Genomic DNA, 27,413 nt, shown 5'->3' with positions numbered 1-27,413 from the left:
TGCAACCGTCCGGTCAGCCGTAGTATATTGCGCTCTGTGGTTGCTGTAACACTGCCTATATTCTTTCCTTTCACGTTCCGTTCCTCTCTTCAGCGGAACGCTTTGTACTTGATTTTCCTGTCTTCTTCCTCTTCTCATTCTGTCGTTTCTTCCCCCTGCTGTGTTCCCTCGGTCCGACGCCTCGGCGTCGCACTTTCTCTCTCGCTCTCCCTCTGGTTTTTGTCTCTGTTTCCTTTCCTGTTTCCCCACGCTTGGATGCCTATTTTTGCAGTACCTTGATTCAACACAAATAATTACATGAATTAGGGCCTCAGTCTTTTTCCATTTTTTCTAATTTCTGTCTCACTTGGTACCTAAAGGACAAAGGGATGTTCCTCACCTTGTGGACAACTGGTACTGAATCTGGGCGTACTGGTGTCTGATGTACAAAATCCCTGAGATGCCCAATTGTATGTCTAATTTCTTTTCATGCAGCCAACTTAAAAGAGGAGATGCGCCTTACTTGTAACATTTACTTTCCCTATAGCTTCCCTGCAAACCACTGAATGATCTCTATTCTAGCCCCACCATAACCTACAAGTTTGATGTCCACCTCATAAAGTTCCTCTCCTCTGAAAACCTGGTCAATCATTTGTTTAGGGAGCTGGGTATACTTATGCCCACAGTCTATCATCACACATCTAGGTATTTTGTTAACGAACAATGTATCTTTGGGTTCCTCAAGATTTTCTTCTTCATCTTCAATTGTAAAGATGGCTTCCTCTTCACCTTCATTCATCTCCTCCACACGATTGATGTTGTTCTGCAGCACTTTGCCATGTCTCCCTTCCTTATGCATTTGCTACATATAATGTTCACCGCTGGATATGCAGGGCTAATGGCTTTTTGCCCAGTGGCATCACACCTATTACATAGGCTCACTAGCTCGTCACCAAACTTGTAATACATTCCCCACTCCAACAGACATGTTTCTTTGTTCCTTATTTCTTAAATCCAAGTGGTTCTCTTTGATGAGACCCACCAGCACATAACCATCCCTTTCTCTTTCTCGCTCTGAATCGTCTGCACATATCATTCCACTCTCCTATTCTAGTCTTACCTCATACATTCTAATTCCTTTCAGAATCCAACAAGTAGATACATGTAAATACTAACATGTGAGCTGCAAATGTTGACTTTAATCCACTTCAAAAGCAGGCAAGCATCTACCCTTGTATTAATGTGCTCTTTATAACAGCCTTCCTAATTTGTTATGATTACTAATTCAAACTCCAAATATATTCTTCCTAGAACAAGCTTTGTAATGTGTCACTTTGTGCCCCTACTAACCGTCATGTTTTCTTAATTTCACCTTTTTCAATAAAGTGCTTACAAATCTGATATACACAAGGCTACAGGTTAAAGTGTGTTTTAATAAAAACAAGGCAACCCCAAAACATGAACTACAGTAAACACATATTGCATAGCAGCATTTTATTTGACTGAAATAATACAAAACAATACAGTACAAGTTCATACACAGTATTACACATTCAGACAGGGGTATTTCAGGTCTCCTTTGAAGACCGCCATTAATACCGACTACTTTAAACAAGGCATAGGAGCTTAAACCCCTGAATTTATCTTAAAGGCACAAAAACATCCTGTGTGCTTTCAGATCTATCAGACATCTACCACTCAGACACCGCTAAATCATTGTACTTCCCCAAACGTGTCCTTTGCCACTGACGCCTGCTCTATTTACACTTCTATTAAATATGCACATGCCAAAATTAAGACAATCCTAGCAAGCAAACCTTTACAAGTGCTGTTATTCCAATGTGGCACAGGAATATGTCAATTCTATCCAGATGGGTCAGAAAATACCAAAGGTTGGACTTTTACAGGTTAGTTATTATACCAACTGTAAACTCAAGGTAAAAAAGAAAGGTACTGTTCTAGTCTGATCCCTCTGCTGGCAACCCAGGCTTCAGTACAGTAAGACCTCTAGCATTCATGTGAATCTGAGAACATCAACATTGCACCATTGGGTTCTAAGCCTATTGTTTAAAACACTGAATGGCTACATATTGGCTCATTCTAGGAGGGTTTTGCTAACACTACAGCAGGCTCATCTTGGGGCTCAAACACCCATGCATTCATGGTGTTCTGCCATAATGCCCAAATATTGTTGACATGTCAGGGACCACAGGTTGCCAAGCCGTGGCAACACATTGTACAATGGAAAATACAAGGCGTAATTTGGCACAGCTTTAAATTGTTAACAAAACATTTCACTTTCTTACATGGAAGCAGAGTTGGCCATGCACTACACTTTAGCACTTTGCTCAATTAGATCGGAGGCTCTACCTGCAGTAATCCCAGAGGCTGCACTGTTGGTTTCTCTGTCACTTTACATGTCATTACACACTGTGTACAATGTGTACATCAGGCAGGAAGCCCATTTAAGTAGCATTGGTCCTGAAAGAATTGAACAAAAACCCTAGATAGAATCGTTACAATGCAATTATTAGTAAAAACAGATTTGAATTCACAGATAGAATTCACAAAACTCACAAGGCTAGGATTGCATACGGTCACCCTTTCTGTGTTCTTGTCGAACAGGGCCTCCTTACAGGTTTGGCAGTAATTCTGTTGGAATTAATGTCAAACTTTTCTTTACCATTGCCACTATTCTGTCCCGTAGCTTTTCTGCAGGATTACTAGTGGGGTAACTGAAGCGTAAGTGCCCCTTTATGGAGCAACATACAACTCCATGGGGAGGTCTGTCTGATGTACCGTGAATAGTAATTCCACCGTTGTAAATCTGATGATTTTTGGAGGTAAAGTGGAAGATTAACAATCCTCCACTTGACCCCTCAGGTCAGAATTCGACAGTGCGGAAAAGTGGTGTTAACACAATTACCACCACCTTGGCGCCATTTTACTCTGAGCTGCCAAACTCGTATTGAGGCCCATGGGCTTTGCATTTTTTAGCAGTAGTAGACCCCTTGTACTTGTTTATTTGATTCCTTTTCTACAACCCTTGATCGTTCCTATGTTGTGCTTTTTAAATTCTTCTTTAACATGACCAGCATTAAAATGTCGCCAATGAAAAGACACAGTTAAGGCTTAGAAAAAATGAAAAGACGTCTCTTGTTCAAAAACAACCAATGATGATCACATTTTAGATGTGAAATTCATGCAAAAGATCCAATTTTCCCAAAATGCATTTTATCAGTACATCAATAATTCATTGTTTAACCTGCTCGTGAAACTGTTTCCTTGGAACTTTGAACAAAAGACTAAACCTGAAATGGAATCTTTTACTTTTTAAACCTTCCTTTTTGAAAACACCATTCAGTGTTAAAACTGAATTGTATTTGTGAATGCTATGAGACAAAATCATGTTATTTCAAAACAATGAAGAACTTGATGAGATTTATTAAAACTATGGTATTTTCTTTTAAAGGTCTGTGTTCAAGTTCAAAGAACCTGTTAGGGAGTAGAGTATAGTTCTTTCAAGCAACTTGTAAATCGTCAAAATAAAATGGAATGCGCAAAACCAATAGAAACAAAATACATCACACTGTATGAGTGCAATATGCAAACCATTTGTTTTTTTTAAATCCTTCGAGTGTTTTTTAAACAGTTTTTGAAGATCAGATGTTGGAAAAAGAAATGTCCCCAAAAAAGGCCAATGTTGCACGAGGAGAACATTGCAGGTGTAAAGTATATAGTCATTCCATTATGCCACTTTCAAGTCTTATAGACACGTGCCAATCAAGGCTTTCAATTGATGCAAAGAGAACAACACCCTTATTAAGTACATCTGGTTCCCACCCGTGAACTAAAATGTAAGAAACATATGCATACGTTGACACACTAGAGGTATGAATTAGCAATCTGTTAATTTTACTTTCGCCATAAAATATAAATCATAAAATAGATTTTGGCATAGATAGATTTTGGCATACAATATTACAAATGTTGGAAAACAAATTCCCCAAAATCTGATGCATTTTGCAATACACAAACACATTTTGGCCTTAAAATAAAATTCCCTATTTAATGTTTGCGTGTCTACATTTGCAGCTATGAGCACCAATAACAGGCGAAGAAAAGAGTGCACATGAATATACTTATATTTAAATCAGAAATGAGGGATTTCCTGATACGTCTTCATATACCACCCCCTTTGCATAGGCCAGAGATCTTGTCTTTGAGAAAGATCCCAGAAATGCAAGAAAACTGGTTTAGTGGAAGGATTATGGTACTGTTAAGTGTTTATTGAAAGGTATCGTCCAATCACTGGCAGGCTTTAAGGCCTAGTGCAGTGCTGGGAACTTATTCCACATTGAAGGGATGGCTCAGCTGATCTCAGTAAATCCACACCCAAGAATGCACAAGAGGTACCTGCCAGCATAAGATTGTCCATGCGCTGCACGTTCTCGATCTGTTGTGCTTTTGTGTCAATGTTTGTCTGCAGACTTCTTGATAGTGTTTGTGCAAAATGTGAACTTCGCTTATGTTCCTAGGTTGGAAGCTGTTCAGTGCACTTTGGTATGATCATGCTGTGGTTCTGTGAAGAGCTATAATTGCTCCACAATACATCATAGTGCCCTGTTATCCTGTATGCCGCCAGGGGTGGGAAAATACCACCCAAAAGCAAGAATGTGAAGCACCAAATAAAATTCTCTCATTTTGACATAAAATCACTGTCTTGTGGTTTTACAAATGTGCCACACAATTGATAACCCTTGGCAATATCTGTAATTAGAAACACAGTGGAGCTTATGTTCAAATGTAATGCAAATGGAAGGAGTAAAAGCTTTGAGCAAAGCTTTAATGCCTTCCATTCCTTCCATGCTCATTTTCAATTTTTTGTATGGCGGAGAAGAGGGGCCGAACACAACTTGCATTTCTGCCGCCTCCTTTCCTCTCCACCATACAATTTCTCCAGCAGTTGCCACCAGCATGCATTTCCATGGCAACGCAAATGCTGGAGTTCCCTATAGGGTCCGCCTGCTTTATGCATAAAGCAGGCGGACCACTAGAGATCCATTGTACACGCTGCCTGCCATGCTCGCATGCCAAGCAGCGTGTACAATTACAATTAAACTCTTGTCATGGAGAGTTCAGTTGTAATTGTGAGCGCTGCTTTTCATGGGAGCTTAAAGTAAATGCTGCCTGGCATGCGGGCATGCGAGGCAGCATTTACTCACTTTGCATGGCGGAGTGCAAAAGTGCAGGACAAAAGGCGGCTTATACACGTGTGTACGCTGCCTTTTGCTCTACACTTTTGCACCTGTCCTGTAAATGACGAACATTTGGCGGCGAGAAGCCATTTATGTTGCAGTACAAACGTAATGGTTCGCTGCCATCAAATTACGCATTTTATGTACATGAGCCCCAGTGCTAGTTACTCCCCTGCACTGGCTCCTATCGCCTACACCCTATTCACCAGAGGTTGCTACTATGCCTACACCGGTGACTGTGCATTTGCAGGAAAATCCATGATGTGTGTGTTAGTGCATCTATATTTGCACTGGTCTTTTTCTGTAGAACTCTTTAGAGTCGTGATTAGTGGCCTACTATTTGTGACCTGTCCCTTTACACCACTTTCAGCGCAGTGCACTTCACTCCAACTACATCGCTGCAGGCTCTTGATACATTCCTCAGAGCACTCCTGCTGCCCCTTCATTGCTACCTGTCTGATTTCAATATATTCAGCATAGTGTCCATTACTTGCCTTAAATTGTCGCCAAATTCAGCAAATTGCCTTTTGCTCCTCCTACTTTAGTGTCTATTTGCACCACAATTACCAACATGCATGTTTCTACCATTGCATTGCTATCTGTTTACACTAGCTTCCACATAGGGAATCAGTCTGATGTCCACAGCACAACAGTAAAGGGGCCAACTACTTTCATGTCCTGCTGTCAAACTCTTTATTGCCAAAAATTCGAATCTGTTTCCCCTTTACCGCAGACACACTGTGAAGTGGGTAGTCTGGGTGCATACTGTGATGCCCTACCAGAGGCAGAGAATCCTTAAGAGCAAAGATTTGCTTCACGTACCAATTTTACTCTCTGATGGGCATCTTTCAGATATTCACATGCGTAGACTGTCCTCCATCAGCTCAGTTAGGATTTCAGAACACTTTGTGAACATGTTGTAGACTTTTTTGCATCTTTAGTAGTAGCCATTTTGTAAGCTCACACTATGTGTGCCATTTCCTGAAATGCAGAACTTAGAACTTGGTGTGCTGATATTTTACCCTCTCATTATTTATTTGCTCAGATTAAGTATCTGAAAGTGGGAGAAACGGAATTTACGGAGCAGAAAAGGACAAGGACAAACTAGCTGCCCCTTATGTCATCTACCGCCTTCAGTAAACAAGCCCTAGAAGACTCCAGGGAAGGGAGAGGCTTCATGATAGGTTCTATTTAGGCTTCCATAACAGGGAATGCAAAAGATGAAGGTGAAAGAACATACGCTTTATGCAAGTGAGCACTGCATTCTTCAGCACACTCTGAGTGAGGACTTGATGGAGATTACTATGGGGAATTGGGATGACAGGTTCTGTTATCATTCCAATCTGTACATTGCGTTAATGTTAGTCCTCTATGAATTGTCAAAAGTCCTCATGCTCTTGGAGAACATAGCTCATTGTGGGTACGAAAGATTGAAGCAGTGGGCAGTCTCTTTGTGCCAGACTTACCGACACCAAAAGCATGAAGGCGGTCAATGTGAAACAAAATCTCTCCATTGATTGGGCAAAAAAGATGACCTTTGCGTCCATGGTTTTTAATGTTCTACATTGGCTTTTATGAAGCTGAAGTTATCTAGGTCAAGCAAGACACAAGAGGAGTAAACACCTTATTTACCTCAAGTCTTTTCATTGAAAGGCAATTGGGAGGAATCAACATTTTTCCTGTTTCATTGGAGCATCCGTCCAGGAGGTTGGACAGTAGTTATCCCCCGGAGTGGGGATATGCACTTGTTGTAGTTCAAGATAAGTAGAGCCAGAAATTGTGTTGGAGAGTGGAATCAATATGAGTACAATATGAGTACATTGCATCCTCAGATCAGGAATTGGAATCAATATGAGGGACAACTAACGCATACATTGCCATGTTAGTCATATGTTGTTCCACCCGAACATTTTAGGTATCAACAACTTAGAGTAGACACACTAGAGTGGCTTGTGATCACACAATGGGCTCCATGTGCATTCATCATATGCCTCTGTAATGACATTTGTATGCAGGGCAACATTGAAAGGTAAAGACTCCATCAGCAAAAATACACTAGAAAAAGAAAAGATGCTGAGGGAATGGCATCAAGTTATAAAAGAAAATCAAATTGGAGTTTGCTGTCAAGGTATAAACTTAAACATGTATGAAAATAAATCAGTAGATGGAATATGTGAGAAAAACTGTTCAGGTGTTAAAGGGTCAAAAGAACCGAGTTTGGAAAACCAGGAAGAAGCCTTCAGTGGAGGATTGGTTAATGGAGTTGCAGACCTTGTCTACTTATGATAAAATGTCATTCGAAGAGAGAAAGAAGGACGAGGAATACGTTTCAATGTGGGGACCATTCAATGCTTTATATGGCTAAATATCTAAGGTATGCATGATATTGAGGAGTGGGAATTTTTTTTTTCTTTTTTTCTCTCTCTTCTTTCGTCTTTCTCTTCTCTTCCCTCTTTCTCTTTTCTTTCTACTTTTTCTTAGCTTTCTTCTTTGCTCTCTTTCTTAGTGTATTGGTTTGGTGTTGGTCTACGTGGAGTCTGGTGTCTATGTATGTTTTCTGATAGGAGGGGTGGTTATACTTTTTTGAGACTGTTGTTGTTTACATACACTGAAAGGGATTTAGTATGTCTAAGGGGGGTGTGTTAGATTTTTATGTTTGCTTTGCATTGTGTACTTATTGGAATATAGTTGACTGATGTGTTTATGCTTCTGCTAAAATCTAAAAACCCTTGTATCATATCGATGTGATTTGTATTTCTTGACATGCTAATAAATACATGTTTAAAAAAAGAAAGTACAGATCAACAAAACAAATGGGCCTATAACAATATCCCAGTGCAAGCTGAATAAGAAACTGAATTATTTTGTTTTACCATTTATAATCTCCACTAATTCGAACCAAATTGGTTTCTAGTTGAAAGCTAAAAATCTGTTACCAAGATGTGTTCAAAGATCTAGTTTAAGCATGCAAATATATAGAGGAAATCCAATTCCGAAAAACAGCATTACAAGCAAACAAGCATCTTTTGTAGTCTGTTCCCCGTGCGTCACTACATTGAATGCATCTCACAGCAGCCAAAAATGGAAGATGATTTAAAGAAAAAGATTATCTAGAACAGCTCCACCAATACATGTCCTCAGTCATTAGAAAGCATGCAACAGTGCTTATTAAGAATGGTTCCTGATGCTCAGGTGTTGTCCTCGAGGATCTTAGTAAATGGCTAGCCCATGTAGCAGAGATTTGACAAGGAGAACCTCTCAGACATTGTGTTTTGTGCATAAGATAGCCAGTTGCAAGTCAGTGAAACGCCAGATCATTTGGTAGAATTAAGAAGAACATTATGAGCTACCTTTTGGTTGCACATAATTATTGGACAATAACTGGAACTGAACATGTGCCTGCATATCAGTGGAGGAACAGTTAGAAATCAGCAACATTCACCAGTATCTTTATACTGCAGAGGGGTAATTCGCATATAGATGGACAGGTGATGGCACGCTGCCTGGTACTTCACTGCTGGGCAACCTTCTCAACTTGTGATGCCACTTTGAAGCACTTGCAATTCGAGCCCTTTTGCCCAGTCAAAACCCTTGAACTGTTTCCCTCAATATATGGAATCCAGTTTTTTGTGTAAACAAAAACATAGATATTTGCACCTAAATTAATTATAAAGAAATAATTTCAAACAATATATAAGACTAGAAATGATATAACATGGTGGCCCCACACATGAGCTAGTCAACGCATCCACACGTCACTGCTGTGCAAGATGCACCGTAACTTTCATACAGAAGTCCGCTTCTGAGACGAACCGTTCGTCTTTCCTGGTTATAGCGCTTCATATAAAACATGAACACCTGATACATTTGGATTCTTGCAAAACAAAGGAGTCATTGTTTTTGACATAAATAAAACTTGCATAGCTCAATGTCGCCCGTGCAAAAGCAGAGTAGTTGCGCAGGTGGGGGACGTCTCTTTATAGTGAATTTGAGAGCTCAGAAATCTGATAGCCCTCGGACAAATACATGGACTGCACTTTAAAGCAAGCAGTGGAATCAGACCTTCCACCGGTCAGAAACCTTCTGGCACCAGCCTCTAGCATCCGGTCACACACCCAGCTGACATTCATCAATATTACATGGTAAGAGTACAGTAAATGCACACTTATTAAACAACCTATCCTGACTAAATGCACAGTACATGACAGCCAGAGCTAGCCAGCATGGCCAGCATTGGAGGAAGGCGTCAAGAACTCTGTCAGAAAGTTGTATGGTTATTTAAGTGCTTATGTGTTCAATTAAAATAAATAGTTGTGTTCAGAAATTCAAAAGACAACCAGGCCAGATTTGCGTGAAGTTACACATTGCTCAAACCAGTCCTTTGTATGGACAGGCCGAAAATGACGTGCTAAAAGCCGTCTTTGGCTAATTGAACACTGCGATGACGGTCTCCACATTTCCTACAAAAACATAATCTGAAAATCACGCCCAGAAGGCCTTGCAAGTAACCAGTAGGTCTGAGACTCGCTGGCATTGAGAGGTGACACGGGCAGGTGTGCGTAATGTACATTGCAGGCAGAATGCCCCTTCTGGAGAAGTCCCAGATGTCTGAGGTGCCTTCAAGTCCATCCCAAGCCTAATTATCTAGATAAAGCTAGCTCTGCCTTGGAATAGAATGCAAATACCTGTTGAATATAAATCGAGGAATTTGGTTTTATGAATGAGTCCACCCAGATAAACATACAACAGAAACCCCTCTTCCCTTTTTGCTATCATAACACATTATAAGGAGCGTCCTTCATCTTCTCACCAACGCAAACTCTACATCCATTAGGAGATTAGGCATACAAGCTGAGGTGGGGAAAAAGACAATCACAACTTTGTGCTACCAATGTCTGTGCCAGGTGTGCACGATATTAAAAAGATGAACTTGCTTCATTGATTTGACGACACAGTTATGGTAAGCCCTTGTTCTGTGTACGATTAGCAGCATCAATGATCGCAAACCGATCAATACCAGGCCTTTGAGGAAGATAGACACAGGTTAAAGCGATCTCCACTTCAAAGTCACAAATATGGTGAACAGCCACAACAATGTAAGGGACTGTGGCTCAGTAAAGTAATGGCGGCTGGGTATGTCAGATCGTACAATCCGTGTCGCTCTTGATTGGGGAAGGGGACTCGTCGGAAGTATCTGAGCTGTCTGCAGGGGTTTCCGGTGGTGGCTTGTACAGAATCCATGCAAGAAAAAAGAACAAGGCTCCCAGGACCTGCAGCAGACAAAATTAAAATAACATTCAAACATGGAAACCATCCAAGCAGTATCACTATGCAACAAACTAAACTCCAACAGCAGGATTACAGACAGGTTAAAAACTATGCAAGAGGTGGCTGGTGAATCTTTACAGTGTTCTGTGTTAAGAACTGGGTCATATTTATGATCCTGTAGATGAATATGAACACTAAGCTGTTAGTAAATTAGATATAGACAATGCATCAGATAAAATGACATGGAAACAACATACCTGGAACATGGATTCTCCAGCATGGGGTATGCCCCAACATAGCAGGATTCTTATAATGCACTAACTGTAAGCCCCTCCCCATTGGTATCGTAGGTTTCCGTTAATGGCCCACCATTATGAATTGTTACCGAAAAAAAGGAATAACATTTCTGCCCCTACCAATGTTTGTGGAGCAGTAGTGATTCATGTTGTTGCAGGTGTAAGGGAAGGTATGGTATATGGTATCAAGCAGTGAAGACAAGCACAAGTGATCACAGTTCAAGGGTGTTTATTGAACGCCTAACTAACCTAGCTAACCTACATCTAAGGATGGGAGCAAGCTAGAACCATCAAATTAAAAATAACACAGTCCTAGTGGAGTCTTGTCGAAATAAAAAGGGCCTATACTAATAAACCTATTGCCAGTCCTTACTTCTAAATACAAATGGTGTGGGAAAATGATGCATGCAAAAGAAAAAAGTGTTCAAGAAACAATACGTCAGGACAGATGAGTGATGAGCTCCCCTTCCCCAAGTTTCAACACGGGGCAAGGCATCACACTTGAGCTTGGAACACACTGTAGCTTCTTTGCGCACCAGGATGCAGTTCAAAAATCAAATAGGACCTTCTGCTTTAAAGTATCTTGTTCTCCACAAGTCTCTCGCAGAATGCCATGGGTTATCAAAATAACACTTAAAGTTCTCTCTCCTCAAAAGTTCACTGTCCTTCGTTTTTAGGTATAACATTCACTTTGGGTTTTCCTCAGCCCAGCTCTGACCCTCTACTTACACAATGTCTCAATGGGTCTCCCTCGATCAGGCTCGGACCACTTTTTGAAAACTCAAAGGCACAATAGGTCTCCCTCACCGGGCTCGGACCCACTTGTGACTTTATTTTCTATTTATTTCGATAGCTCTGAAGCCCGCAGGCATCAGGGCGCATTACATAAATACAAGGACAACAGGAAAGTGACAGGACAGCAGAGCAAGATTACTGGTTCTGGGCCTCATTACACGGATGGCGGTAAGGGTTTACCGGTACCGGTATTTTACCGGTACCGGTAAATCCTTACCGTCTTACTACGAGGTCCCTTTGCGGGTTGGGGAATTTAACGCCTGCTTTTTGCAGGCGTTAAAAACCAACCCGCAGAGGGACCCAGGGTGCTAATTACGGTACCGCAATTTGCGGTACCGTAATTAGCGCCTTCCCCATTCCCATTATGCGCTACGGGGCAAAAATGGGAATGGGGAAGGGCAATGGTGGAGGGGAATTACCGCTACGCCAACCTTGGAATGGGGCGGTAATTCCCCTTTCCGCCAATGCGGTGCCGGTATTTTACCGGCATGAACAATGGTGCTTATAGCGCCATGGTTCTCCGCCATCCGTGTAATGAGGCCCCCTGAGTAGATTACTTTACATGGTCTTTAGTTTTTATACAGGTCCTTTATTTGAACAAAGGATAGGTAGTTAGATTCTAGCCTTAGGCTGTTTGGGAGATCATTCCACTTGGATGCCCCTTTGGTAGGGAAGGCTTGCCCAAGTGCATTGGCTTTTTTGGAGTGAGTTACTTGCACAAACCCTTGTAGCTTGGGTCTTAAGGTGTGGCAAGGCTCGCATGTGGTTATTTGGCTTTTTAGGTAAACAGGGGCAGAACCAAATATACAGTGATGCACAATGGTCATTGTTTTAAAGGTGATCCAGTCTTCCAGGGCTAATCAATGAAGGGACTTTCTGTCTTCTGTGATATGTTCCCCCCTTTTGTTTCCTGGTAATTGTCCTCACTGCATTGTTCTGTATGGTCTGATATTGTTTGATGCATTTTTTATTCGCCCCCATTAGCAGTGCATTCCCGTGGTCCAGTCTAGATAAGATTGCGGCGCGGGTGATAATGGTGCTGTTTTGTTTACTCAGTACTGACCTGATGTGACTGAGCAGCCTTTGGTGGTATCAGCAATTGTTTTTCAGATATGTTACAAGGACATCCGCTCCCAAGGATGCTTGCAGGTAGACACCTAATGTCTTGACCTTGTCTGAGACCCCTACGTTTGTGTCTTTGATCTTAAAGGTGGTGTAATCTGTTTCTAGTTTAGCTCTTGCCTGGGGTGATCCAAAGATCATGAGCTCAGTCTTGCTTCCATTGAGGCAAAGCCAGTTTGTCATCATTCAGGCTTCAATGGAGCTGTAGATGCAAGCGAGCTTATTATTGTCAGTGGTATGAGAGCCAGTCAGTTCGATGACTAGTTGTGTATCGTCTGCGAAATTTGTAAAAAAAGAAACCTAAATTGGTTAATAAGGTACATAGACACCGCAGATAGAGATAAAACAAAAGGGGCGATAGGCTGGCCCCCTGGGGTACGCCACAATTTATAAGTCAGGGTATGGAGAAATGATCACCCCAGAGGATCTTGGATCTCCGATCTTTAACTTGCAACCCCAACAGGCCTCCCTCAGCCGAGCTCGAGCATTGGTAGGGTTTACTTTAATGAGTAGTTCACTTATATCGACGACATTTGATTGTGCAAAGGATTTTTCTCAGACCCTCGAATGACCACTCCGATTTTCTCGTATCGGATTTTCATTTGCAATGTCATTATTCAAATATCAAAGTTTTGCTGCTTTGTTTCTTTGTAAAACACCTTTCGCCAGAGACTTTCGATTGAGAACCCACACAGTGGGGTTTTGTTTCTTTCATAAAATGTTCAACACACTTATCAGCTTTCCGTATGTTACTTGCGTCTTTCATCAAAACGCTTCAACGTTCGCTCCCTGAGGATACATTGTCGCCACTCGTAGCCTTAATTTAAACACAAACTGGCCTTGTACAGTTCCTCCCGTCTCACCTGCTGTGTTGAAGGTTCTGCTTTTGGCTTTGATCTGGCAGCCAAGGACGATACCACGGCAGCTGCTGTTCCTCCCTGACTCGGCCAGTCATGCAGGAGCGCCCCGGGAATCTCGCACACACAGAATAGGATTCTCTTGCTTCACTTCCTGGCTTTAAATGTGCTGCTGTTAAAGGGATTATAGGGGGATACCGCATTTAGCCACAAGGTGTTCTAATCCCTGAGGGCCCCTCACTCAGGTCATCCTCCCACACTGGTCCACCCCCAGGAACTGGATTGAAAGGCGATGGCCATGTCCTGGCCACCTGGATGACAGATCCTCAGGGACTAGTCGGGGAGACACCTTCTGGTTTCTCACACAGGCCACTGCCAAACAAATATACAGAAAGGTCAGAACTGAACTGCTCATTCCCCAACATCTGTTCTCAACAGGCGTACGGCAACCATGGATTTGCCATACATTGAAAAGCGCATCCTGTTTTTATAATATAGGGTACAGTTTTTAATGTTGCATTACATTAATTGACTTTTACACAGCGCACATCACCACTGTTGTGGTCTTAAAGCACTGAAATCTTGTCCGTATGGGTGTACTGTAACCCCACCCAGGGTGTAAGCTAGACAGTGGTCTGTAGGGTGAAAATGAAAAGGTTAGTGGGAGATGGCAAAGAGGAGGACAGTCGAAGAACAACACACATCGACATAGGTCACAAAAGGGAGAGATAACACAAGGTTGAGTGGTAGTGATTGCTGGGATGCATATATAGTAGTATGGGTTTAGACCAAAACGGTCCTGAAAAGAGTAGGGAACTATCCACATTGGATAAATCAAAACTCTTGTCAGTTCATGGTGCAATGTGTTGTTGGGTTTAATTTAAATCGAGTTATGGCTATGTTATGGCCTTGAGATGGGCTCAAGAGTTCCTGCGAGTTGTGGGGGCTTAGAACCAGGTATCCATAATGTTTTCCCTTATGAGGAATCATGACAAGACCTGGTGATGCTGAGCCTGCTGACAGGTGTCAGAGCCAATAGTTGGCTGTGTGCTGAATGGAAGTTGGGAGAAAACAAAAAAAGGGCAATATGTAAAATAATCTCCCCAACACAGAGCCAGACTAGGATAGCATCCTGTGGAAGGGAGAGAGTGAGTCTGACAGTTATATAAAATAAGAGCCAGACCTTATCATTTGCTATAGGGGACCGTTGGACATTATAATGAGCATGGTGCTTTACTGCGCAGCGTTAAACCAGGATAGTAACAGGAATTAATAGTCCTCCACTACTTTGTGGAAACATCTGGAAGAAAATGTGTCCAATTCCATTTTGAAATTCACAAATGAGATCTGAATTGGTGTATCTGTGAAAGATGCCATCTGTGAATCGCTCACACCTTTTCTGATGCATGTGATGATATACAAACATGTATCCCTTCACAAGATTCAGAAAACTGCTGGTATAGGGCCCAATGAGGAGGGAGCTTGTTTTCTCCTTTGCTGTCAAGAGTCTCTTTAGAAAATGAACCACAGTCACATCAGCTGTCCCTAAAACTGTGCAATATTTCCCTGTGATGTTGCAGCATATAAACCCAAGGGTGGCCCAGGGCCAGAAAGGTTCGTATTTGGAGAACTACAGTAGCATTAGGAACCCAAAATGTATGTTCCGACAGAGGTCATTTCTGTAGGGGAGAGGTCAGGGGATAAAGAATGGGTGAGACCTGAACTGGCAGAGGAAATAGTCATTTGCCAACCTTTATTGATTAAATCAATGTGATTCCCCATTTTGTTCGAGGAGAACCCCCTAAGATTTAAGGAGGACAAAGAGAATACGGGTTTGATATGACTCAATTCAACTTACCTTGTAAATAATTCCCACTGTGAGTGTGTACTGGCTCATGGCGGAGTTCTGATAAATGTAGCAAGAACCCTGTTCCCCACAATGGTCCTGCCACAACAAGCAGGAGATGTCTATCATGGAACCAAATGCAATGGGTCCTGGGATGCCGCCTGCACATAGAAAGAAGACACAGTAACTTGTCAGCTCCTGAAAGATACTAGCAGTACACAGCATGAAGCAGAATTCCTTACAGTTTTATAACGTGACCCCATTTTCATTAAGTAATCCATGTTCAACAGTGCCATGACCCTACCATTATATGACTTAAGATTGTTTGATCATAGCCAACTGTCCTATCCTACAACAGGTTTTGGGCAACCCAGCAACAGTTTGGTGAACCTCTGGGGTAGTCAATGGAATATGTTATGTTTTGTCAAATCATATTAATCGTAGAATCAATAGTGCTTCCTTTTCATTTCAATGCCATTGATTAGTGCACATCTTAAAATAATTTGCCGTTTTTGTGGGTTACCATGCAACTACTTTCTTGTTTCCTCTAAATCAGTATCAGAGTTCTTCTTAGACTGTGGCAGCTCCTGAAATGTTTTTTTTTCAATTAATTATTTTAGAGAACGTTTCTACATTCTTTTTGTTGAGGCTGTTATGTTGTTGTCAGATACCTTTCTTAAACTGCCAGCATATGCTTTTACTGGAGGTTGTTGTTCCATATGTGGAGAAGTGCCAAAGAATCGGGAGCAGGAGCAATGTCTATTGCAACAACCATGGCTTTAGAGTGAGACTGCGACCGGAAGGCTTTGACACCATCTCATGTGGGTGATGGCTTCAAATAAAGGCTACGGGCAAAGATAAAGAAACTGCTCAACCAGGAGCACCTTATGCTTAGCAAATTCAATTATTTTCCACTGCATAAAATTAGAGGTAAAGCTCTCCACTTGTGCATATGTATGTTGATAATTCACATTCTAAGCATCTCATCCAACATATTGTATAGAGGAGAACACATTAAACGTTTTACAGGCAATAAACTGTGATAGGGTTGCCGATATGTAAACTGCAGTCATGTGGCTGTGTTATTTTGACAACAGACATGCTAATGAGCTGCCTTTACAGACATCACACCCACTGGTTCAAAGTCCTCAAGCCCTCCGAAGAAAGCCCTTCTGAGGAAGCTTCAGTCCCATTGTCCCATGATGCCCACTCCTCAATGATGCCACCTTGCCTAAGTAGTTTATGAGAAAGTCTTGATGGAAAGAGAACCGGTCCTAGCTGTGTGCTTGCTCAAATAGGGGAGGTAGCAAAATGACTATGTGGCCGGGACCTTCCTTGTATAACTTGTGATGTGCAGCCCAAGCATTGAAATTATAGCAGAAGCTTACCAAGTGTTCTGACAACGATCCACTGGATTCCTAATGCAAAGGAGCGCTGCCTGTCTGAGACACACCTAGAAAACAAAATAGGGGGAGGGGCTTCAAATATTCTGTGCAAGAAATACCTGAACCACACAACGGTCCTGCAGGCAACATGAGTGAAAAGGTTACTTACCGGGAACGTCAGTTCTCTAGCATTGGTATCTTTCATAGATTTACATACTTTGAATTTATGCTGCCAATTTCTCACGCAGCCTTCTTTTCTAAGCATCCAATTAGTGTAAGGTTTTTAAAAGGCCAACGCCGAAGGCCACTATAGATTGTCACAGCCCAGGAGTACACATAATACATATTTGCCTCCCGGCAATGTGGTGGTTTGATTATGCCTAACAATCAGCGTTTCCTACTGTCTGCTGGATATTACTAAGCTGCTTACCTGTAGGTGTAGCGCTCCACCTGACACTGAAGCCTTTCTCACACTGGCACCCTCTCCTGCTGCTCGTGGAAATGATGCATGCTGTTTCTTTGATAACGGCTCACATGTTGCCTGCTTCTTAGCACTCATCGCTTTAATACTTGCTGACATTTATGAGCAATGTATAGAAGCCCTAGGCGCCTAAACTTTGAATGTATAGTTTTAAACTTTTCCACCAAGCCATAGTATTTTTCCTTTGATTTCTTCTCCCCTTCAACACTGTTGTGTGTTTTTGGTCTTTCTCATTTCTCTCGCATTGGGACTTCAAAGATAAGATAACACCCTCCTATGTGTGGTCCTGGAGGTCAAAGGGCTTCTTCCTCATGAGGGGTCAGACATTGGATTCAAAATGTTTGAGGGGCCGCCTGATCCATTTTCTTTCTTAAAGAAAGTCATTTGTCTAACCACAGGGATTGCTGAAGGCCACAGCCTGCTGGAAACTGGAACACTATCGGTACCCAGATCTTGGCAGTAAATCTATGAAGCATGCCAATCTATGAAAACACCGAAGCATGGAGAAGTGGCTCTTCTTCAGGAAACCATTGCCAACTTTATTTTCGGCTGCTGTATCCACATTCATGCAATACTTTTTTAGGGAACTTATGTTGCTGCTTTATATATATACAGAAAAATTTGCATGCATGAATAACTACTGCCATGACCACTGAAGAATAGTCTATCACTTCATTGTAGTGTGTGATTTAGGTAACATGTTTATACACAAAACAAACCGTCTTTTTTAAGAACTGCTTTGATAAGTTTCCCCCTACAACATTAAAATAGACTAATTATCTAGAGGCAACATGCGGCCTAGGAAGAAAAACAGGAAATCATATTTCTTGATTCAGATGAAAATTGGAAAAAACACCTTTGGTAGAAAGGAGGGGACTCTATGAAGGACTGCTTTATCCTTATGGAATACTGTATGAGGTTCCTTTGAGGACAGAGCTTGGAGTTCTCCAATCCTTCTAGTTGAAGTAATGGCTACTAAAAAGGCAGTTTTCCATGTTAGAAGTTATAATTTGCATGATGCCATAGGCTCGAATGGTTTTTGCATTAGAGCTGACAAAACTGTGTTAAGATCCCACTGAGGTGGAGGTTCACGAATAGGGGGATGCAAACGTAGAAGGCCCTCAAAGTTCCTACGAATGGCTTCATTGGAGAGAGAGGACTTATGCTCTCTATTTAGATAAGCTCCAATACCCGATAGGTATTGTTTGCAAGTGTCCACTTTGACACCTGTGGAAACTAGATAAGACATGAAGGACATGACATTATTAATAGAAGCCTCTAGTGGATTATGGTTGCCGTCTAGGACCCAGAGACAGAACCATAACCATTTGCTACAATATTACTTCTTTGTAGAAGCTTTTCTGGAAGCTGACATGATTGTTAGATTTTGTTCTGATAAATGTAAGTGCGAGAAGGCTAATTCTTCAGGAACCAAGCCTTCAAGTTCAGCAATTGAGGGGTGGGATGAAGAACCTGCCGTTTTTGTTGAGTCAATAGATCCTTCGATGATGGTAGATCTAATTTTGAAGTCCTCGCTAACTCCAGGAGGTCTGGAAATCAAGTCTAGCAAGACCAGAATGGAGCTATAAAAATCATTGTTAGATTCTGTGACATCTTCAATTTGAGCAATGTTTTGTGTAGCAATGGGAGAGGAGAAAAAGCGTAAAGTGTTAGGTTCGACCAATGCAAGTGTAGAGCATCTCCCAGGGATGCAAGACCCTGACCCTGCTTTGACCCAAACTGAGAACATAGAGTGTTGTGCTGGTTGGCAAAGAGGTCTACTGACGGATGGCCCTACATCTGAAATATTGTCTTTGCTACTGACGGTATCAGCACCTACTCGTGCGGAGCAGAGAGTAACCTGCTTAGTTTGTCTGCTAGGACGTTCTTCTTGCCCTCCAGATGGGACGTCAACAATAAAATGTGAATGTCCCAAAACCGAATCTTCTCAGCAAGGAGACAGAGGGGAAGGGAACGAGTACCCCCCAGCTTGGTGACATAGAAAATTGCAGTGGTATTGTCTGTGAGAATTTTCACCACCTTTTCTTGAAGGGAGAGAAGAAATTATTTTACAGTGAAAAATCTGGCTCTTAGTTCCAGGACATTTATGTGGTCCCTTTTTTCGTGAGAAGATCAGAGGCCACGTGCGGTTAGACTTTGACATTTTATTTATTTATTTTATTACATTTGTTACACGCCCAGATCCTGGGGTATCACGGCGTAGTTACATTGGCAATGGAATATACAAAGTTACATTTACAATAGTAATTCAGAGGCATTGGTGAGAAAGGGAAAAGGATATAGTTACATAGAGTGAGAGGTGTTAGAAGGTTCCAAAGAAAAGGCTGAGTAGGGCTGGGATAATATATGTCCATGTTCGGATAGAATTTATTAAAGAGCCAGGTTTTTAAACATTTCTTGAATTTGGGAAAGGAGACTTCCTTTTTGATATGAATGGGGAGTGAGTTCCAATGCTTAGGGGCGAGGACTCGGAAGCTGCTTCCTCCTGCTCTGGCGTATTTGAAACAGGGGATTTCCAGGAGTTCCTCGTTATTGGATCTTAGTACCCGGGAAAGTTTCTTTTTCTTGATGGCGTTATTAAGGTAGATGGGTGCTTTACTGTCGAGTCATTTGTGAGTAACACAAAGTATTTTGAATAATATTCTTCCTTTGATAGGCATCCAATGTGCTTCTCTCCTAATGTTAGTGATGTGATCAGCTTTTTTTATGCCTAAGGCAGCACGACGTGCTTTATTTTGCATAAATTGGAGTTTGACACGGTTGTTGTTTGAAATTCCTAACAGTAGCGCGTTGCAATAATCCAACTTCGAAAGTATTAGTGCTCTTGCTAGCGTGATGCAGTTAGTAGGTGTGAGAAATTGGCAGTTTAATGTGATAAGTTTAGAAGTGTATGCTGTGGATGAGGAGAGTGCTGAGATATGTTTAGTCATAGAGAGGTTGGCATCTAGATGGACTCCTAGTGTTTTGACATGTTTGAGGATTGTGATCATAGAGCCATCTATGTTGATTGCTGAATAATCTGCATGGAGGGATGCTATTTTAGAGGCAGAGCCCACAATGAGAATTTCAGTCTTCTCATCGTTGAGACAGACTGTTTAAGGCCATCCAATTTTGAATAACAGAATAGATTCTGTTGATTATTAAAGTATCTTGGTCATAGTTCCCGGTGATGGGGATGAGGATCTGGATGTCATCTGCAAAGTTTGTGTAGATGTCACCCATTTCGTCTAGTGCTGCAAAGAGGAGTTTGGTGTAGGTGTTGTATAGGGTTGGTGACAGGCAGGAGCCTTGGGGTACTCCTGTAGGTACTGCTATAGGATCTTCTGCTACTTTACCTATGGAGACTCTAGAAAAACGTTCAGAGAGGAATGATTTAACCCAGAGGGTGGTGTTATTTGAGAAGTTAAAGTCATTAGTTAGAGAGGTGCAGAGTTTGTCGTGGTCTACGAGATCAAACACGGCTGATAGGTCTAATAAAAGTAACATACATAACTTTCCTGAGTCCCTAATGGTGTCCATTTGAGATTTCAAGTCTAGGAGTGCTGTTTCTGTGCTATGATCGGGTCTGAAGCCCGATTGGCAAGCCCCTAGGAGTTGGTGCTGTTCGATATGTGTTTGGATTTGTGAGTAGGCCATTTTGTCAATGATCTTAAGTAGAAATGGGACTGTGGTTATAGGGTGATAGTTAGTGGGAATAGTGGGGTCAAGCGTAGTTCTTTTGATCAGCGGTGTGACCCAGGCTTCTTTGATGCTGGCTGGGACTATGTTGGTGCTGAAGGAGGCGTTGATGAAGCTGGTGATGATAGTGGTGAGAGAGGTGGAGCACTCTTTGACTAGGTGAGCTGGGAAGTTGTCACCCTTACAGTTAGATGCTTTCAGCTTGGCAATGGTAGCCATCTTTTGAAGCAATTCTTTTGAAGCAATTCCTCCGGAGACTGGGCATCGAGGAGCCAGCCGTTTAGGTAAGGATGTAGATGTACTATCGTAAACCGAAGGCAAGCTGCCACTGTTCACAGAATTTTTGTGAATACGCTGGGTGCAGAATTGAGCAAAAGACACAGGTACTCACTGGGTAATGTATACCAAAACACCAGACGCAGGGCTCCCCAACCGTACTGTGATGAGTCTATTGTAATAACTATTTGGTGAAGGGGAGGCTGAAAAGTTGGCCCGATTAACAGGTTCTGTGGGGAGTTCCACCAGATTAGTGAGTGCTGAACTTGCTTTGGAATTTGAATTTCCTGAGAATGCAACAGTTGGTTCCAGTTGCAGGCAAGATGCCACTGAACTGTTCTCCTACGGAGCATTGCAAAGGGAGCTAGGTTTATACAAGAGGCCATTAGCCCCAAGAGTCTTTGAAACCACCCAGCTGTTAGAACCTAATGTGTTTGGAACATCGATATGACTTGCTGAATTGCTCCCACGCTTTCCGGGGGAGGGAAGGCTTTCTGTAGAGTAGTATCTATTACTGCCCCTAGAAATTGGATCCTTTGCGATGGGATGAGTCTGGATTTTGCCACATCTATCAAAAACCCTAGGTTGAAAAGAGTGTGGCATGTTAATTGCATCTTTTGAAGCAATTCCTCCAGAGACTGGGCATCGAGGAGCCAGTCGTTTAGGTAAGGATGTAGATGTACTGTCCTTAACCGAAGGTAAGCTGCCACTGTTCCCAGAATGTTTGTGAATAACATGGGTGCAGAATTGAGCAAAAGACACAGGTACTCACCGGGTAATGTATACCGAAACACTGGATGCAGGCACGATGAGGATCAGCCGCAGAGAATTGCTTCCGACAACGGATGTACTGTTTGAATCCTATCGCATACGGCAAGTGTAGAAGGAGGCACCACGAAGTAAAATTTAAATGAATGACTGAGCTCTAAGAAAAAAGGGACAGCAAAAAGTAATGCCCCGCAAAAGGAGGGAGTCGCAGCGCATCAAAATTCCGACCCGACCAGTATGCAGAAAAACAGGAACTGGGTGTGGAACATTGGTGATGTAGGGTTTAGGTGTGGGGCCGGTGCCTGGAGGGACGTATGCATGACTTAGGCCCTACACATTCAATTTTCTTAAGTGACAGCTATCTTTTGCAGCCAGCTTTTTCCGGCCCATCTGCGGATGCAGGCGTTCCCATCTCGATGAAAAGGAGGGAGAGCCAGGACGAAAGAGAAATTTCTTCATGTTATCATTTATTTAAAACCACAAACCTTATTTAGATATATTTTATTAAACTGCTCCAACAATGTTTACCTAAGTTTATCCAAACAGATTGTATGCATCAACAACTGAAAGATCATTAAAACAAGCAAGAGACCAGGCACATAAGGGTTTTACGGTGTGTGTTACAAGGAACAGAGTAACACCTAGCATACTTAAGAAGGATATTACAAGTCACCAAAGTTTCTTAATCTTTTAAAGGAACTCGGCCTTCGGTCTCCTTCTTCTCTTTAGTCCCCTAATTCCTCTGTGACTTGCAATTTCCTTATAACCTAAGGTAGGTGGTACTGTAGCCCATACATTACAGGCAATAAGAATGACATTACTACTCAGTTGAGTTGTGACATCACAGTAGACCCTGGGCATGGCAGAACTGTAGACTGTATGAAAGGCAGCTCTTGACAGAATTACAAATGCTACTAAAACACCTAATTGCAGCCATGGCACGTTTTATAGATACTTGTAAATTCAATTCTATATCCTTGGGGACTTATTTTCTAGAAAAATGTAATTTGACGGCAGGGAGCGTTAGGTTTACACTGTAATGTAAGCAGCTCCCCGCCACCTGATTATCATAATTTGCACTGCGTGGTGCAATTCTAAAAGGCAAAAGGCGACATACAAGTGTGTAAGCCCCCAAACCTTCCCCGACATGCTTGCATGTCCGGGAGGGTTTCATTTCAATTGTACACGCTCATGTACAATGGATTACTATGGGGTCCGCCTGCTTTATTCTGGTGCATAAAGCAGGCCAATGCCATAGGGAACTCAAGCATTTGCACCGGCATGAAAATTCATGCTGGTGCAGATGCTGGAGAATTTGTATGGTGGAGAAAAAGGGAGGGGCGGAAAGACAGGTTGCGTTCCATCCCTCCTCTTTGCCATACAAATAACCGAAAATGAGCCGTGGCATTATTGCAAGCCGTTAAAGCCAAAGACTTTAACGGCTCGAGGTAAATCAGCCGAGAGCTGGAGGTAAATCAGGCCCCTACTGGCAAAAAACAGCTTGTATTACTGGCACTGGCATTACCAGTGCTGTTTATACGGACAATCTCCAATTTACCGCCCTTCCCGCCATCTGTAATATCTCAGTAATTCTGGGATATCAGGCGTTGGGAACAGTAATACAGTGTGCTGGTAGGCATTGGGAACAGTAATACAGTGTGCTGGTCTCCCACCAGAATGACCAGCGGGATACCAGCAAACTACTAATGAACACCAGCATTTTGGTCAATTTTAACAGAACTGTCTGCCGTTTATCAAATTACAAGATATCTTTCGTCTGTTCCTTCATTTGAAGGGCATTTTTATTTCTATTTTGTCTGCAGCCCAGTGGCACAGCACAACATCTGGGGGGCCCCCTGAGAGCCATGCTGAGGGACCTTGCCCCAAGCTCGGCAACAAATCGCAGGTCGTGCCACACACACACACGCCCATACATTATGCTCTCATTTATCCACACACATTACATTATATACATACACACACTTACACGCGCACACACGCACACACACACACACACACACACACACACACACTTACACAAAATACTTTTTCTTACCTTTTTATTTTAATCTGTTGGCCCGAGGCCTCCAGCTTCCTGCAGCAGGAACGCGTGTTCGTGTCATGCGCAGAGGAGCTGGAGGCCTGGGGTCAAGGGGGGTGGGGGGTGTCCTATGCCTTAATAAAGAAAAGATTTCTGTTACGGGACCAAACCATAACGGAAATAATTTCTTTATGAAGTCTGAATGACTTCAAAAATAAACTATTTATTTTCATATCCGCGGGCCCCTTGCCCCCGGCCTCACAGGACATATGGCGGTGGGGACATCCGCACCATGGCCCCCGCTTCGCCAATGCTACAGCCTTGTTGTGCTGTAACTTAAAACCCATCAAATAGTTATTTGACAAATGTGCTGCCTTCTGGTGGAAAAAAGTCAGTCAAGAATGACTATGCCCTCTGTATTAGTTGTTTACCAGAAAGCCTTACAGTGGAGGATTGCCCTATATGTCAGAAAATGTCTCACAGGAGAATGAAGGACATGGAAAGCACACTCAAAAGACTAAAACACACTCTTCTACATGGCTTGTCAAGGGCTAGCTCTGATACCTCTGGGGATACTTCAGAGCACCATTGACATTGATACTACCACCAGGACTGATGTTTGACATTGAGGGATTCAATCTTGAAGGCTTCGCTGGTGAACTGCTCGACCAAGAAAGAAGACTTGGTGGTTGCATTGATATTGACTTACTCTACCTCAAGGGTCTTGACGTCGAAAACCTCTATGTTGAGAGTGGAAAACTACAGTGAAAAGCCCATAATAGCTTTGGTGCCACAAGGAAATGAAGACTTGGGCCTGCAGCCTCGAAAAAAGTGTGTCTTACAGACCCCCATTGGGCCATCTCTGAAACCAGCCTAGAGGTCTGGGCAAAATCCCTCCTTTGCTGTCTGCCACTGAGAATAAACTGTTGCCTGAAACATTCCTGTGCTGTGAGCCGGCGTGCTCTTACCTGCAGCTGCCTTTCCACCAGGCCCAAGGCTGACACTGCTTCTGCCTACCATCTTGCCTTCCTGCGTCCGATCGGCCAGGGAACCTGCACAATTGCGCAACCTCACCTGCCACGCCCTTCAATTGAAGACACAACCACCACCAGCCTCCAGCCTACCCGGAAGCTGTCATCAGTGGAGCTACATCATTTGTTTTTACGCAAAGTCTGGGCAAAGTCCCTCCTTCGCTGTCTGCCGCTGTTCGCAGCTTTCGCATCCATCGTGGCTCTCTCCACTGATTCCTCTTCTAGCTGTGAGAGCACCCTTAGTCACCATCTTCTTATCCACTATGTTAGTTTTTGAGCTTCTCTATCCTGCCTTTAGTCGCTCGATGCATAATACCATCTACATCTCTGAAGGACTTCCACTGACTTCCTGCCATTGATCTACCAACAACAGTCATGAGTACACAGCTTTTCCTTCGACCTGGTGGCACCAGACACCTTCTCTTCCACAGTTCACCTGATCTTAATTTACTCTGTTCTCTCCACTCTTTGTGCTACAACTATGACTTGCTCTGCTCCTACTCTCTGCTCACCTACAACGGCTTCTACATGTTATACTTCCTTCTGCACATCCAATCTAGTCTATCTGAATAATATTCAATCATCTACTACTCCCCCAATCTCTCTTGCTCTTTGGTCAATTTTCAAGACCCATACCATTCTTGACATTTTCTTCCGCCTTGAGCTATAATTCTTGTACATGACCAAAACCTGGCTCTCTTCTTCTGACTCCTCTATTCCTGCAACTCCTTTTCAACCAGATCAAGTTTTCTCACACCCCTCGTCCTGGCACAAGAGGCAGGGGAGTAGGTATTCTATATAACTCCTCTTGGCTCCTCTATCCTTCCCAACCAAATGCTCCCCTCTTTCCCATGTTTGAATATCACTACTCTACCTTTTCTCTCCATATGTCTCTGGCTGTTCTTACCATTTACTGCCCTACTGGGCCAGTCACCTTGTTCTGTGAAGACATAGGGCCTCATTATGAGGTGCCTGGTCCGGTAGAATAGCCAGAAACATTGCCAGTAGTACCGGCACTGGCATTTATACCAGACCATGGAAACCTGAGTTTGCCGGCGGGGGTTCTGAAATACTGGCACCATCATAGTCTAATTTTCTAGACAGGGACCTGATGGCATGGGAATACGAGCCCTGCCAGACAAGGAGCCAAACAGTTTATTTATGAGCCTTTCCTCTTATTCACCAACACCAGATGAGATTTTGGTGCTAGAGAAAGGATTAGGCTTTGTACCCACGAATAACTATGATAGCTTCACTACAAGGATCGAGTTAGAGCAGTTAGTAAGGAAGATACACCTTAAGCTATATTTATCAGAGAATCCTTTTGAGGCACAGGACATGAACAGTGGGTTTCATAAACCTTTAGAGTTCTGCCCTCCTACTACAAGTTTCAGACCCGGATCTATTGTTTCTGAAAATGGAGTCCTAGCTGAACTAGAGGCTTTAGAAGCCAAAACGAATAAAGGACATGTCTTTCAAAATCTCTCCAATAGAGAACGGACAGCGGTGCAATCATTGAAGTCCAACAAGACTATCATTATCAGAAAAGCTGACAAAGGAGGGGCTATAGTACTCCAGGACAGGGAAGCGTACATTACCGAATGCGAACGTCAATTGGTAGATGTTTAGTTTTAGAAAGAATTTGAGTCGGACCCAACTGGTAGACTACAATCTCTGATTACCCAAAAGTCCATAAAACTCTGGACAACCCGCCTGGGGGACCCATTGTGTCGGGTAAAGGTTCAATATTGGAACCATTGGCCAAATTTGCAGATCCCTTTCTAAATGGTTATGTTGCGAAGATGCCATCTTGGCTGCAAGATACGAGTGTCATCAATTTGGTAGAAGGGTACCCTTTTGACACTCAAATTGAGATACTGTGGGTTTAGATATAATTTCTTTGCATACCAAAATTCCACAGGGGGCTACATTGAACATGGTAGAGGAGTTAGTACTCAGCAAGCGAGAAGGCGGTATTACCACTAACTCATTTATATCATGGTGCACTGATATGGCCTTAACAGAAAACTATTTCCAGTTTAATAACAGATTCTTTAAACAGATCCATGGTACTGCAATGGGGTCTGCAGTAGCACCCTCATTAGCAAATCTCTATGTAGAGAGTTTAGAACGAAGTAGAATTTTGTCTAATGAAAACCCATTTAAGGTCCAAGTGATATTTTGGAAATGCTACATCAATGATGTTTTAGTTATCTGGCACAGAGATGTAGCGAGTCTTGAGAGTTTTTTGACTGGCTCAGAAAGCAGAATACATATCTTAAGTTCGCCAATAGTAGTAGCAAGAAGAAGA

The 27,413-nt window shown here is 42.5% G+C and overlaps 1 protein-coding gene across 1 annotated transcript in view; it reads right to left on the bottom strand.

Annotated features, from left to right (window-relative positions):
• Positions 1 to 1,392: 1,392 nt before the first annotated feature.
• The window catches only part of SLCO4A1 (solute carrier organic anion transporter family member 4A1), a 948,198-nt gene continuing 922,177 nt past the window's right edge, over positions 1,393 to 27,413 (bottom strand). The window contains exons 10-12 of the mRNA XM_069650753.1: positions 16,810 to 16,874; positions 15,434 to 15,582; positions 1,393 to 10,507 (exon numbers count right to left, since the gene is read on the bottom strand). Coding sequence (XP_069506854.1) covers positions 10,376 to 10,507; positions 15,434 to 15,582; positions 16,810 to 16,874 — 346 coding nt within the window. The 3' untranslated portion in view covers positions 1,393 to 10,375. The remainder of the gene's footprint in view (positions 10,508 to 15,433; positions 15,583 to 16,809; positions 16,875 to 27,413) is intronic.

The sequence above is a fragment of the Ambystoma mexicanum genome, chromosome 3p (assembly GCF_040938575.1).
Source record: "Ambystoma mexicanum isolate Mex_15411 chromosome 3p, UKY_AmexF1_1, whole genome shotgun sequence".
Lineage (NCBI taxonomy): Eukaryota > Metazoa > Chordata > Amphibia > Caudata > Ambystomatidae > Ambystoma > Ambystoma mexicanum.
This window is presented reverse-complemented; position numbering and strand designations above follow the sequence as displayed.